Source organism: Osmerus eperlanus, chromosome 25, assembly GCF_963692335.1.
Source record: "Osmerus eperlanus chromosome 25, fOsmEpe2.1, whole genome shotgun sequence".
NCBI lineage: Eukaryota > Metazoa > Chordata > Actinopteri > Osmeriformes > Osmeridae > Osmerus > Osmerus eperlanus.
Genome location: NC_085042.1, coordinates 8565153 through 8580396, shown reverse-complemented (window position 1 = coordinate 8580396; position 15244 = coordinate 8565153). Strand labels below are relative to the sequence as shown.

Sequence of the window (15244 nt, the reverse complement as noted above, 5' to 3'; positions counted from 1 at the left end):
TACATTTGCTTTACATGAAAATATGGCGTGACCTGTCCAGTCTTCGCTCTGTTTATCGTGTTTGTGTGTTTTGTTGCCACCTGACCATGTCACCCAACATGTCATTGGTATTGCATCAGTCCGACAGTGTCACGTTGGAGGCAAAAAAAATGTTAGGGCGTTTACAATGAATATGATATCAGCATATTTGGTTCCTAACAACTATTTCTTCATAAATCGTGTCATTAAAAAAAATCAGTCAAGGTTACGAAACTACCATTGAAATGCAATTACGTCATGCTTGTGTAACATGACAACACCAGTGTGCGTGGATAGTAGTGCCTCTTTTACACACTTTTTTTATTGGTTGCAAAACCCATGCTGATATTAGACAAGACTGAGCTTGCCTATACTATTTGGGGAATTCCCTAAATAGGGCATTTCAAAGTCCACATCCACATAGTCAATGTGGATCAATGCAGACATCCCAAGTCACCCGGGAGTCTCCCGCATTTCAATAGCGGCTCCCTGACGCCCGCAAATGCCATACAATCTCCCGTAAATCGGGGATTTTGTATTTAGAGCGAGCGAGAGACTGTCCAATGGTCATTTCAGGTACAGACAAGTGCATATCGCGCGTCCTGAGTGCATCTCGGGGGGGTGAGGGGGGGGGGGGGTAGTACGTGCTGGGATGTCTGTCAATGGTCGTATGATTGCAATAGTTGCACAGGACCACCACGCATACCCAATACAAGAACAGAAGGTAGCTGGGGAAAACGTCTTAGTTTTACACTATAGCTGTCACAAACTCCACTAACTCTTAAGTTACTTTCGTCAGGTTTCAGTTCTCATGCTTTTGTCACTTCCGACCCTGCCACTCCCTCCCGTCCTGCCGTCACCTCGTTTGGTTTTACCGGTCTAACTCACCTGCACCACCTACCTCACCTGCACCACCTACCTCACCTGCACCACCTACCTCACCTGCACCACCTACCTCACCTGCACCACCTACCTCACCTGCACCACCTACCTCACCTGCACCACCTACCTCACCTGCACCACCTACCTCACCTGCACCACCTACCTCACCTGCACCACCTACCTCACCTGCACCACCTACCTCACCTGCAGTTCTTCCCCCAAGGCCCTCTCCCTGTAAACATTCCTCTTCCTTCAGTTGCCTGCCAACGTTTTGTGGTGCCAAGATTTCTTGCCAAGATTATTTGCATTTTTCGTTCTTTGTTTTTGTCTCTCCCCAGACCGACTGTTTTTGTCCCTGCGGGCCTGCTGTATAAGCCTAGGATTCCCTGCCTGCGCCTAGTCTGATCTGCTGGCTTGTTTGACTGATCTCCTGGTTTGCCTGTTGCCTGTTGACGAGTGAACCGAGCTTTCCTTGCAATTCTTGTTTCCTTGTCCTGCTTCAGGGTTCAAACCTGCCAGTCACAGTGAACCACACAACTGTCTTACATAAGGTTGTGCGTGGTGTCTGGCCCACCAGTCTGGTCCACTTTAGTCTGGCCCACCAGTCTGGTCCACTTTAGTCTGGCCCACCAAACAGGAACAATAAGACTCTACAAACAAACCAGCTTGAGGATGAGCTTTATTCTTCCGTCTGGACAGCGTGCGTCTGTGTTGTAGAGGAACTGGAGGGCTTCAAGCTCTGACACGCTCACATCCAACCTCCTGGGAAGAGCCACACACCTCCTTCAGGATGTCAACATTCAACAACCAGTTAGTCTTGTTAGGTTTACGGAAATCGCTCCGCCCTATGACAGTCAACATCTATCTCAGTTAGTACGTACAGTACAAGCTTGCAGAACCTAATCAATCCACAATAAAAGACGATGAAGGCTAACATTTATCTGCAGATAAAACTTTGAATTTAAATCATTTTTACACAAAAGTATGCTGTGTGCGTGGATAAATATATAGTAAAAAGAAAAGAAAAAAAAAAAATATATAAGTAAAAAGAAACATAATACAGTACATTATGTGAAATGAAATATAAAATCAAATGCAATATCACTACACACCATTTTGCATTGAAATGATTGGCCAGCAGGATTCAGGCTCATCGGACACTCATAAGAAAATAAATCTTTTTGGCTTTGATTGTCATATTTTTTCTATTTGTCATTTACATACATACTCTTGCCTGTTTTAAACACAAAATACGCATATAATCACATTCTTTAGTTAAAGTTTCTATCCATATATATATCTTTATCATTGCACACGTGATCATATAACATGATTTAAAAAACAAGATTTTAGAATAGTGACAGTCCTTTGGAAAACGCTTTTCAATCACCATTGATAGTGATATTTTAAATCAACCGATAATCTACTCCTTCCCTTTTTGCACAGATCTAGTCCCTGAAATTAGCTTCAAGACATGTTCATATACAATACAGTAGCAGTTAAGTTCCAGTGAAAAATCTAGTTTCTTTTGTCTTTTTTTCAGTTCGATCTGTTGAATATAATCAAATGTGTACAATACACAAATAAATTGAATGAAATACATAAAAGTCCTTCTGGTTTCTGCAAGCACACGTATCCCGCGCTGTTCCTTTACAGCCGTTATCTAAGAGGTCAAACTGTCCTCATCACATTTAGTAAGTCTCAACAGCCAAATATTTTACAAAGAGGAGTCAAAAACAGCACTTAACGGCACAAAATCACAGTTCTGGAATGTAGAGTATGTCCAGCAAACCATGCAATCACATACATACACACACACACACACACACACCTGCGAACATCCAAATACATAATCACTTCCCAACAAACCCATTCATATAACACATACACACACAATTAGGTTACAATACAACAACACACGCACTCCTAAGTTACAGTAACAGCCCATAGGTAAATAGTCTAGGATGGTGTACTGGAGGTCACAAGCTACCAATCCAACACATTACTACTACAAATGACAGTGTCAGCTAATCACCATGACTACTGATAAAGAAGAGAGGAGGATGAGAGAGGAAGTGTGTTTGAGGGTAAGAGAAAGAGAGAGAGTGAAGTGAGAGACAGGGAGGGAGAGGGAGAAAGAGAGGGAGGGAGAGAGAGAAATGATGTGAGACACAAAGAGAGGGAGAAAGGGAGTGAGAGATAAGAGAGAGGGAGACAGGTGAAAGAGGTTAAAGACCGTAGAACTAGAAAGAGAGGAATTGAGAGAGAAGGAAAGAGGAATACAGTAATTACAAGGTACCCTGAAGGTGAACACTGCCCCCTATTGACTAGACACCTTATTGTCATCCTGGCTTTGCTGTACAGCATGTTGAATTCAGTCTAAAACTAAAGAATGCTATTGGAATGGCGTTTTTTATTTAGGTGTGGATGCATGCTTCCTTGTTCCGCATAGGGCCTTACGTTGTACAATAGAGCCATATGGCTATTTCCATGGAAACATAAGACACAATTCTCTACTGAACTGTAGACCAGACATAATTGAGGCTCCAAATTCTGTCCGAATACTTTTCGTGGAAGCTAAATGGCTAACCTCGTGAGGAGACTGTTCTCCTGCCCGCACATGCTAATCTGCAGACTAAGTCTCAGGGGCACAAAGCCTAATACACAGTTTCAAAACATCTGAGAAACAAAGCGTGAAGTTGTACTGCCCCTGGATCTCGTCGTGTGAGGCTCTCGAAAGCAGCCGACAGCCCTGCCTCACCCTGCCTCGCCCTGCCTCACCCTCCCCAGAGAGGGAGAGGAGGGAAAGGAGTGCGAGGAGGCAGAGGAGAGAAACCTTAAATTTTTTTTTAAAAAGGAGAACGCGAGAGGCTTTTAAAAATAAACCAAGACAAGGCCTCCCCTCCGATCAGAGCCCTGGCTCTGGCCTTGAAGACATGGCATCAGAGAATGTGCATTTTCACTAAAGGAAACATACAATACAGTGCATGTGTAAAACAAACCACACTGAGGAGTTAGCCATGTGGCCCCGTGACGGCAGACCAACAGACAGGGGGGGGTGGGGGGGGGGCTCCATCACAACCCCGCATCCTCGGCCCCGGCCTCGGCCCCTGCCCCGGCCTTCTCCCCTGGACTGGAGGCCTCGTCAGCGCCCCCCGCTGGCCCGTTGGGGGCATCGTTCTGGGCGCAGTGCAGACTGAGGCCCTCCACCGCTGGAGGGCTTCCGCTCCGACTGTTGCTACGGGGACCGCGGCGCTTGCGCTTGCTGGGGCTGGGGCTGCGCGAGCCCGTCTTCATGCTGTCGTCCTCGGAGCTGAATTCGGAGCTGTCGGAGGGGCTGGCTTCGGGGCTGGAGGTGGGCAGCTGGATCTGCAGCAGGGAGGGGTGGAGGAGGAAGGGAGGGATGGGGGAGGTCGAGAAGGAGGAGAGGGGGAAAAGCGGAGGAGGAGGAGAGGTGGGGGGAGAGAGAAAAGGAAGAGTAAGTAAAGGTTCCGGAGCCCTGACGGAAGCTCTGGAACCTTCTCTCCTCCCTCCTCACCTGAAACGGCTCGGTCACTCCCACGATGCTGCTCATGTTGTTGCTATAGTAACCCAAGAGGAAGTCTCCGGAACCCTTGGGCAGTTCTTCCTCGGTGAAGGTGACCTGCAAGAGGTTACGGACAGACATGGAGACAGAGAGACAGAGAGAAACAGAGACAGAGAGAGAGAAAGAGAGAGAGAATCAGAGAGAGAGAGAGAGAAACAGAGAATCAGAGAGAGAGAGAATCAGAGAGAGAGAGAGAGAGAGAGAGAGAGAGAAAGAGAGAGAATTATTAGTAAGTCGTACAGACCAATCTCTGTATTTCAGTTGCCTTCTTACGACTCTGTACCTGGGGTTCCTGTCGATGGAGATCTGCCTCATCTTGCTTCGCCCACACATACCCCACGTAGTCCTTGTGATGTTTGAACCCCACCTGGAGACGCAAAAATCGTTTTTTTTTCCTCCAAAATAACTCGACGTCTATCATGACCCAGGGCCGTGTAACTGACAGCCCGTCAACACCGGGGGAACATGAGGTACCTTGTACAGGGCGATCCAATCCCAGGAGCTACGGGCGAAGTTGGGAGCAACCTTGAACCTGGCGGTGGCGTCTGCAACGCTGTTCCACTCGTCCTCCACCATGAGAGTGACCAGGGGCATGTCCACCTTGTAGGGGAACTAAACACAGGGCCACTGTTTAGATACACTGTATTTGGCCTTTATTCAGCTTTTATTTACTGATAGGACAGTTGGAGAGAGACAGGAAAGAAAGGGGGGAATTTGTGGTCAGATGGCTGAGCGGTTAGGGAATCGGGCTACCAATCAAAAGGTTGCCGGTTCGATTCCTGGCCATGCAGAATGACGTTGTGTCCCTGGGCATGGCACTTCACCCTATTTGCCTCGGGGAGAATGACTAAATGTAAATGTAAGGTAAAGAATGGGTGCAGTGGGGGTGGAGGGCGCTGAGAGGTGTCTGACCTGCAGGGTGAAGATGGAGGCGACGGGCTTGTGGTCGCTGACGGTGTACTCCATGTGGCTGCGGTAGAAGTGCTGCGTCACCCTGGTGCCTGTGCTCAGGCACGACAAGGAGCCGTGCTTGTTGCCGCCGGCATCGGGGGCGGGGCCCGCTGGGACGGGGGCGGGGCCCGCTGGGACGGGGGCCCTCAGACGCCACAGGATCCTGTCTGTCCACGCCGGCTTACGCTTCTTACCACTGAGGGGAGGGAGGGAGTGGGGGGAGGGAGACAGAGAGGAGAGAGAAAGAGGGAGAGGAGAAAGAGAGAGAGGGAGTGGGAGAGAGAGGGAGACAGGGAGGGGAGAGAAAGAGGGAGAGGAGAAAGAGAGAGGGAGTGGGGGGGATGGAGGGATACAGAGGGAGACAGAGAAAGGGAGGGGAGAGAAAGAGGGAGGGAGAGAGAGGGGGGGAAGGGAGACAGTGAGAGGGAGAGTCAGAGAGAGACAGATCAATAAAAGAAGAAGCTACTCATAGTACTCAAGGTTGGAATGAAAACCAAAGTGATTCTGGACAGCCGAGCGGACAAACCTTGTGTCGTACGTGTGTGTCCCAGTGTCAAACTTGTACGTGGGAGGAAACTTCAGAGGACCCTCCAGAAATCCTTCCAGAACAATCTCGTTTCCTTTGGCCTTGTTCAGCTGATTACAGATTTACAGCAAAATTGGTTAGTAAACTGAAATAAAGGGTCAATCTGGAATTTTTTACATGTTGGATATAATGTTTATTAATTTTTTTAACCTAACACACATTATCAAACTGTAATGTTTACTGAAATTATTAAGATAGAGTTCTAGGTACAAAACTAGCTTGTGTAAAGAGACTACTAGGTCTCTCGTCGCCCTCTAGTGGCGTACACTACACACTGCAGGTAGGGTCCAGGATAAAGATGGACACTCAGTAAGGCTGAGATGTCTCACCTGGTCTTTCTCCCACAGAATGGAATACTTGTTGTTGTCAATGGCTGCCTTCACCACATGCATCTCCAAGTCGTCGATGCGGAAATTCAGATCCCCGAACCAGAACACCACACTAGGAAGGACAATAACGTCAACATATTTATGCGGATGTGTGTACATGTACACCTGTGTGTGTGTGTGTACATGAACACGTGTGTGTGTGACTCACTCGTGGTCCAGGACCCCGGTGGCCGTCTGGGCCTCAAACTGCTGCTGCTGCAGGATGCTCTCAAAGTCCTCCATGCGCTGCTCTGAGTTCTCCATGTGAGCAGGGAGGTGGCAGTTCAGGAAGCAGACCGAGTGACCGTACACAGACATACGGGCGCTCACACCCCCCTTGTTCCCCTGCCATCAGGAGGGAGGGAGGGAGAGGGAGAGGGGGAGAGAGAGGGAGGTCAGAGGTCACAGAGTCAGAGAGGGCGCAGCTGTGAGGAGAAGACTGACTACCCAAAGGGGGAGGGAAGGGGCAACTTGGAATGAACACGTGTTTATGTGAAACAGACATCACAGAAATGGAGAGGGGGGGGCGGGGTGAGGGGAAAAATGACTATCTCTTCATGGGGCTCAACATTCTTAGCAGCGCCCCTGACGACCAGGGCGCCCCTGACGACCAGGGCGCCCCTGACGACCAGGGCAGGTAAGGGAAGAGGCAGGCGGGGACGTGACTTGTATGTGCCGACAGGAAGCCCCCCAGCGGTGCTAACGACCTGCAGATGCCTATTATCAATATTTAACTTGGATGAATATTTCAGGTGGGTGTTTACTCTGCTCAGTGTGAGGGCTGGGCGGATCCCGTCCCCCGCTGGTCTCCCGCTGCTCTCTCTCTCTCTTCTGTTTTCTGTTAAGGGGGTCAGATGGCTGAGCGGTTAGGGAATCGGGCTACCAATCAGAAAGTTGCTGGTTCGATTCCCTGCCGTGCCCAAAATGACGTTATGTCCCTGGGCAAGGTACTTCACCCTACTTGCCTCGGAGGAATGTCCCTGTACTAACTGTAAGTCGCTTTGGATAAGAGCGTCTGATAAAATGACTACATGTAAATATAAGACAGTTCTCAGAAAAATGCCTTCAGTAATGATCTCTAATGCAAAATGATCCGGCCTGTGAAGGCTTTATATGGACGTCAGGTGACGTTTGTTTGAGCTTCCCTTGTCTGGTCTTATCACAGAGCGCAGCGCATGTCTGAAGTCCACACAGGGACGAGCCAGACGCAGAGAGCGGGAAGAGGAAGGTGTCGGGGTGAAAGGTCATGAGAGACCTGGCATTTGACACCTCCACAGAAACAGTGGGGGCTTTGTGAGACTGTCTGAGACCATCTTCTCTCTCCAGACCTGGGGGGCAGGGGGGGGCTTTTAGTCTGTCAGGTGGACCTGTCTCGCTGAGCTGGCGGTCAATGTGTGAGTGTGTGTGTGTACATGTGTAAATGCGTTGTGTGTGGGTGTGAATATAAGTGGCGTTCTGTGTGTATGTGAGTAGTGTCCTGTTTGTGTGTGTGTGTGTGTGGGGGGGCGGGGGCTCACCCAGTAGCCCCCCAGGCCTGTGCGGGTGGTCTGGGTCTGGACTCCTCTCAGGAAGGGCAGGTGGTAATACTTCGCAAAGACCAACAGCAGCACACCCTGCATACGCTGAGATGTCACCTGGGGAGAGAGAGAGAGATGGAGGGATGAGGGGGGAGAAGGAGGGATGAGGGAGAGAGCAGGGTGGGAAGGAGGGCGAGAGAGAAAGAAAGAAAGAGGGGAAGAGAGAGAGAGAGAGGGAGTGAGAAATCAAATGGAATAGTATTTGTCTCGCCCTTTTTACACACCCTCACAGAGCGCTTCAGCTGTGGCTGCATAACTGCAGCTCAACACAGAGAGAACAGAAGATATGTGCTTGTTGATACAGGAACATGTCACACCTCATCACACCTCATCACACCTCGGGCAGACCTGGTGGGGAGACTGACTGTTTGCTTATTCACATTTCCGACTTATCATAACCCAGCAAACTGTGTTCGTCTCTGTTCTACTCTCTCGCTCTCTCTTTCTCTATCTGTCTCTCTCACACACACACACACACACGTCCAAACGCACATTTTCTCTCACTCTCTTTCCCACGCACACATACACAAACACACGCACCAGAGACTCTCTCACACACACACACACACGCACACACAACCTCTCTCTCTCTCTATCTCTCTCGCATCTTTTCGCAGAAACACACACACACACACACACACACAACCTCTCTCTCTCTCTCTATCTCTCTCGCATCTTTTCGCAGAAACACACACACACACACACACAACCTCTCTCTCGCTCTCTCTCACATTTGCGTTGAGCCCTGAAGGCTGGTGCAATGTTTTGCATGAAGCAGTGGACATAAAGGAGGCCATGGCCTCCAGCCTCTCCTCTCTGTGTGAACACTCTCTCCACCTGCCCACCCAGCCTCTGACATCATCAGCAGCCTCAACAGGCAGCGCTGCAACACGTCTGGTACGCATCAGACCAGCCGACACCAGGACCAGCAGAGCTGCAGCACGTCTGGTGTGCTCGCAGACCAGCCGACACCAGGACCAGCAGAGCAGCCGTGAAACACAAGGCCTTTTTTCCCCCCCTCTCCATATTAAGACCATCTTATGGTCCCATTAGCTAATTGCTTACATAATGTACCATCGTGAGAGAGATCGTGTCAGGATCAGGATATGACACAGACAGCACTTCCTGTTTTTTTCCCTGATGTAAATACGCCCCGAAGGACGCCCCCCCCCCTCCCACATCACCAGCTACTTCCTGCGTTTCCCGTCTTGCCTGCCTCACGTAATCGCCACTCCCCCACCCCCACCCCCCACCCCCACCTCAGCCTTCAGAAGCCTGGCCGCCCTGCCTGAGCCACCCTCTGGCCAGTGCCGCACTTCCCCCACGTGAGGAAGCCTCTCTCCCTCTCTGTTCTCCCTGGCTATCTGGAAGACGTGGTTGCGTAACGGTGTGTCTTGAACCGTGAACTGGACAGAGATTGTGTGCTGTTGTGTTTATGGGCAGTGTGTGTGTGTGTGTGTGTATGGGCAGTGTGAGGGTGTGTGTGTGTGTGTGTGTGTGTGGTGGTAGCCTACTTAGCCAGTCTTTGCGAGTGTGTGTTAAATATTTCTGATCAACATCACTCAACTCTACGAGAGGTCCTGGAGGCTGTAGTTTACATGTTACCCAGAATAGACTCAACACTGAGCCCCACCAGTATGCAGTGTCTATACAGTGTGTGTATGTGATGCGTGCATGCATGATTACGTATGTGTGTATTTGTGTGTTTGTGTGTGTTTACTGTATATATACACAGTGTGTGTGTGTGATGTGTGGTGTGTAAACGCATGATTGTGTGTGAGTGATATGTGATATGATTACGAGTGTGTGGGTGTGTGTGTGTGTGCATGATTAGGAGTGTGTGTGTGTGTGTGTGTGTGCATGATTAGGAGTGTGTGTGTGTGTGTGTGACTTAGGGCTAACGTGAGTTGTTAGCCACTGTGTGAGCAGGGTTGCCCTGAATACGAACAGCCATGGTCCTGACAGTAACATCCATGCAAGTCTTCCAGAAACAACATTATCTCATTAAACGTATACCAACCTAGTTTGATCTCCAGAAAAGCCATTATCTTATCTAATCATTATCTATCGATTACATAAGTGCCCACCTAGCTAGTAATCTCCAGTAAAAGTGTTATTTAATTAAGTGTATACCGCGCTCATTTCCCTCAGTATCCCCCAGTGTCCACAACACAAAGTGTAACATGTGTTTTGCTGTTGTCAGACGCCCTCTGGGCTTGTTACACCAGCAGCTGATTAAGCCCGAAACTGTAGATGCTTCTGGAAGGGCAGCAGATGTCTTGGGTTAGGATCTGTTTTCAAGACGGACGGTCGATATCTGCCGGCCCTCGCTGTGATTGGTCTCCAGAGGCCTTCAGGTTCAGGATGGGAGGCGGAGGGGGGGAGAGTTGAGAGGGGAGGGAGGATGATTAAGAGGAAGGGTGGAGGGTGGGTTTAGGGTGTGGAGGGTTGATGGAAGGGGGAGGGTTGAGGGGAGACAGGGGAAGCGGGGGGGGGACAGGTGGAGCGGGGGGGCGGGGGCGGATGATGGACGAGGGGAGGGAAGCCTATCGCTGACAGAGGGGTGGAAACTAAGATGTCTGGTTCCAACTCCCCTTCCTGGAGACCTCGACACCTCGTGGATGTCCACCACGCCCTGGACAGCCAGACAGCCACAGAACCCACCTCAGATCCAGCATTTCCTGCTGTACTTTCCACGTGTGTAAGTCGCTTTGTATAAAAGGCGCCTGCTAAATGAATTACTGGTGAAATGTAAAAATCAACCCATGATTTCCATCAGGAGCCATGCATGCTGACACCTCCGCAGACAGCCTGGTGATGAGAGTCAGAGTCTGCTGCAGGTTCAGAGGGCCACCTGGCTGACAGAGGGGGCCTCGTCAGCCTGGCTGACAGGGCCCCATCAATCCCCAGCCTCACAGCCCCAAAAATAGCCTGTCCCTCTCTGGGAGCAGCTTGTGTGGCTCCCTGCGCTGTGCAGTTGAATCATGGCTCTCCTCTCCAGCAGGGACGGGCGACATGTTAGACTGACAGACCGACATCAACACACTGGACCAGCTGGGTCCCCCGTAACAAACACCCACTCACAAGCTCTCTCTGATCCTCCCACGCTGACTGGCCGGCTGGCCCTCTCTGTTTCTCTCTCTCTGTTTCTCTCTCTCTGTTTCTCTCTCTCTCTCTCTCTCTCTCTCTCTCTCTCTCTCTCTCTCTCTCTCTCTCTCTCTCTCTCTCACTCTCACTCTCACTCTCACTCTCACTCTCACTCTCACTCTCACTCTCACTCTCACTCTCACTACACAGACACAAACACACACTCGCTGAGTGTGACTGGATGGAAAGCGTAAATAAGGACATTGGAATAGAATGGAAAATGTTCCCTGACCAATCGTGCTGCAGCATGCCTTTGGGTGAGGGGCTCAAGATAAGCCTTAGAGCTGAGTGTGTGTGTGTGAGTGAGTGTATGTGTGTAAGAATGCGTTTGTGTGTATGTGTATGTATGTGTGTGTGTGAGAGAGACAGAGATAAATGGAGAGGAACAAAGATAAAAAGAGAATGGGGGAAGTAGAGAGCTTTTGTTAAATGTGTGTGTGTGTGTGTGTGTTATGTGCATGTGTGTGTTATTTGCGTGTGTGTGTTATGCGCATGTGTGTGTTATTTGCGTGTGTGTGTTATGTGCATGTGTGTGTTATGTGTGTTATGTGCATGTGTGTGTTATGTGTGTTATGTGCGTGTGTGTGTTATGTGTGTTATGTGCGGGTGTGTTATGTGCGTGTGTGTGTTATGTGCATGTGTGTGTTATGTGTGTGTGTCATCAAGGGAGTCTGATAGACAGGAAGATAATAGATAAATCAACACTGCACGCATGTTTGAAGTCATCAGCTCATCGGCAGAGATCTGCCTGCACATATTACACACATGACAAGGTTCTGAAAAACAGCAAGAGAGCTGTACAGCTCCAAGGGCTTTCCGCGTTTCACATGCGTGTGTGTGCGTGCGACCGTTAACTAAGTGCGTGGTTAACCATTTACTGACCAGCACGTATCCAAAGGGGCAGAGTCTTTCCATGCAGACATCGCTCCACTGGTCCGTGAACAACACGTCCTTCAGCCTCTTGTTGATCATGGAGTTCACTTCCTGTAAGCTGAGAGAGAGGTCACATTTACATTTAGCAGAGGCTCTTATCCAGAGAGACTTACAGTAAGTAACCCTAACCCTAACCCTGGCACGGCCGGGAATCGAACCAACAACCTGCTGATTAATAGCCCGACTTCCTAACCGCTCAGCCATCTGACCCCCACTCCCTCTCTCTCTCTCTCTCTCTCTCTCCCCCCCTCTCTCTCTCTCTCTGACGCCCAGGTCAACAATGACTCGTTAGTAACCGTGGCGACCAGGTACACAGAACCATCACCTCGCCCAATCTTGGAGCCATACATGCCTGCTGCTGCTGTAGCTGACTAGCTAACAAGACGGAACATACAGGAAATAAACGGTCCAATGGAGAACCGGGTTGGAGCGAGTGAGCTCACCCAATGATGTACATGTCTGTGTTCCCGTCGCCGATGTGGAGCCCTAGCAACGCGGTGATGTCATCGGGTGGCATGGCGGAGCCCACGTTCCAGGTGATGATGTGAACCCTGTTGGGGTTGAAGGAACAATCCAGCTCAATTCAACTGATATTCAAGTAAAATGCATTCATCCATTCATCCATCCTGACAGACACAGGGGACAAGGTCGGCCCCGGCATCCTGGGTAACACGCTCTCAGCTGGACACACACAGCACCTCTCTCTAACCTCCTCAGTTCATTAGATGAATTTGCTTCCTAAGTCAGAGTGGTTAGCAGAGGTCTTCTTAGCAAATCCTCTGGCCTGAGCCTGAGAGGATTCACCTCCCTAGCGCTGGACTAGTGTACAGGGCTGGGCTGCAGCTAATTGCTACAGCGAATCACTCTTAGATCAATCCCCAGGTTATTTTTAGGCAATGAAGGAATCGTGTCTGGCGTGTTTAGCTTGGGTGGAGAGGGAATCGTGTGTATGTGCATGTGTGTATGTGTTTGTGTGTGTGTCTGTGTAGTGAGAGTGAGAGTGAGAGTGAGAAAGAGAGTGAGAGTGAGAGTGAGAGTGAGAGTGAGAGTGAGAGTGAGAGAGAGAGAGAGAGAGAGAGAGAGAGAGAGAGAGAGAGAGAGAGAGAGAGAGAGAGAGAGAGAGAGAGAGAGAGAGAGAGGGCCAGCCGGCCAGTCACATGGAGATCTGTCCTGTCCTGGTTAGACTCTGACACAGTCTGGTAGTACACCCTCACACCATGTGACAGGAAGTGAGGTCGTAGTTGACATTCAGCACAGTTAGCTACGGTACACTGCAGTGCTTCAGGAGGGACATCTCTAAAGCTCTAAAGGTCTGATGGCCTTGTTACAATCTCCTTCTCTCTGTGATGAACTTTCCTCTCTGAGGCAAGCCTTTAGCCAGGGCGTGTGTGAGGGTCGTAGGAGGGTCGTGGAGCTCACCTGAAGTCCTCCACAGTCTGGGCTTGAGTGTCGGCCGTTCCCGCTACGGAGAACGCCCTCTGGGCGTGAGGGGTGAGGTGGGGAGGCAGAGGCCTGGAGGACGGGGGCTGTGGCACCGAGGCGGCCCTCATGGAGATGGGGGTCCGGGCCCCCGGGTGATGAGGGTGGCATCTTGGGGCCGGCTGCCAGGGGCCCTCCGAGGGGCCTCCAGGGGGTCTGGCGGGGCGCAGAGGTTTGGGGTGGCTGACCTCGGCTGGGGCGTCTGGGACGTCGTTGGAGGCCTGATCCTGGCTGGAGACGGGGGTCAGGCTTGGGCTCGCAGATGTCCACAGACCCCCTCCACCCTGGGGGTCCGCTGAGGCCTGCGTGCCTGGCTGGGGCTGGATGCTGGGGGGCTGGAGGCTGGGGGGCAGGGGCGGCCTCTGCCGGTCCTGGAGGGGTGTCAGACAGCGACTCGCTCTGGTTCTGGTTCTCAGGATCCATCTTCTTTCAGATTCCTGAAACGACAAACAACAGCATCCTGACGCTGTCATTGACGACGCGATTCTGTCACCTGACAGATAAACGACGTAAGTCGATGAACGTTGCATCTGCATAAACGCATGCATCTGCAGAACAAGCAGATGCATGCAGATATGAATGTGGTCCATCCAGTCCCTCAGACACATCACACTGTCATCAGCCCCTGGCTGTGAGAGTTGGCTGGGCCTGAGCAGTACTCTGTGGGCGGGCCGAGAGCAGGTCATTAAGTCCTCCAGGAGGAGGGAATGAGAGGGAGGGAGACAAGAGAGTGAGATGAGAGAGGGGGGAGAGAGAGGGAGAAAGAAGAGGAGGGAGACAGATAGGGAGTTAGAAAGAGGGAGAGAGCGAGCGAGGGAGAGAGAGAGAAAGAGGGAGAGAGAGAGAGAGAGAGAGAGGGGGAGAGAGAGAGAGAGAGAGAGAGAGAGAGAGAGAGAGAGAGAGAGAGGAGAGAGAGAGAGAGAGAGATAGAGAGAGAGAGAGAGAGAGAGAAGAGAGAGAGAGAGAGAGAGAGAGAGAGAGAGAGAGGGGGAGAGAGAGAGAGGGTGTTTAGAGAGAGCAAAACACCGAAGGGACTAAGAGGCTGGTGGGTGGGAAGGAGATGAAGCAGAGATAAAGAGAGGTAAACACAGGTGCCATGGAGATAGAGATGAGAGACGAAAGAAAGAGAGAGTGTGAGATTAAGGGGGGGGTCAAGAGAGAGAAAGGGAGACAAAAAAGGGGGAGAGGTGGAGAAAGGGAGATGGAAAGAGAGAATATATATAGAAAAGAACAGCAGGAAAGAGAGGGAGAGTGGTTAAGTGAGGGAGCCTAGTTCACCCATGTGATCTTTCCTCCACGCTACACCTCCCTCAGTTCTGGTTCGAAACTCACACACAACATCAGGCAGAGATGCCCGGGGTCTGGCTTATCGACCCTCCTCCCCTCCCCTCCCGTACCTGAGCAACCTGCCAGTCCCTGGTTACCACGGAGACCAGGAGTCAGGTCCTATCAGCTCAGAACACCTGCTTGGGGGCCGGGGAAGCTGCAGGGCGACAACACCACCGCTCCACACGGAGAGAGACACAACAACAACACGGAGAGAGAGGGAGAGAGAGAGAGAGAGAGAGAGAGAGAGAGAGAGAGAGAGAGAGAGAGAGAGAGAGAGAGGGAGAGGAGAGGGAGAGGGAGAGAGAGGGAGTGGGGAGAGGGAGAGGGAGAGAGAGAGAGAGAGGGGAGAGAGGGAGAGCAAGTCTGCAGGGAAGGATACCGCCTCTGG

The 15244-nt window shown here is 50.8% G+C and overlaps 1 protein-coding gene across 1 annotated transcript; it reads right to left on the bottom strand.

Annotated features, from left to right (window-relative positions):
• Positions 1–1562: 1562 nt before the first annotated feature.
• Positions 1563–13880, bottom strand: inpp5jb (inositol polyphosphate-5-phosphatase Jb). The gene is made up of 12 exons (XM_062451847.1): positions 13468–13880; positions 12492–12599; positions 11998–12106; positions 7909–8025; positions 6561–6736; positions 6353–6464; positions 5964–6073; positions 5399–5633; positions 4961–5098; positions 4770–4853; positions 4439–4543; positions 1563–4269 (listed from the first exon to the last, which is right to left on the bottom strand). Exons 1-12 carry the CDS (start codon positions 13596–13598, stop codon positions 3976–3978), a joined length of 1719 nt encoding a protein of 572 aa, XP_062307831.1. The 5' UTR covers positions 13599–13880; the 3' UTR covers positions 1563–3975.
• Between the last annotated feature and the right edge of the window lie 1364 nt (positions 13881–15244).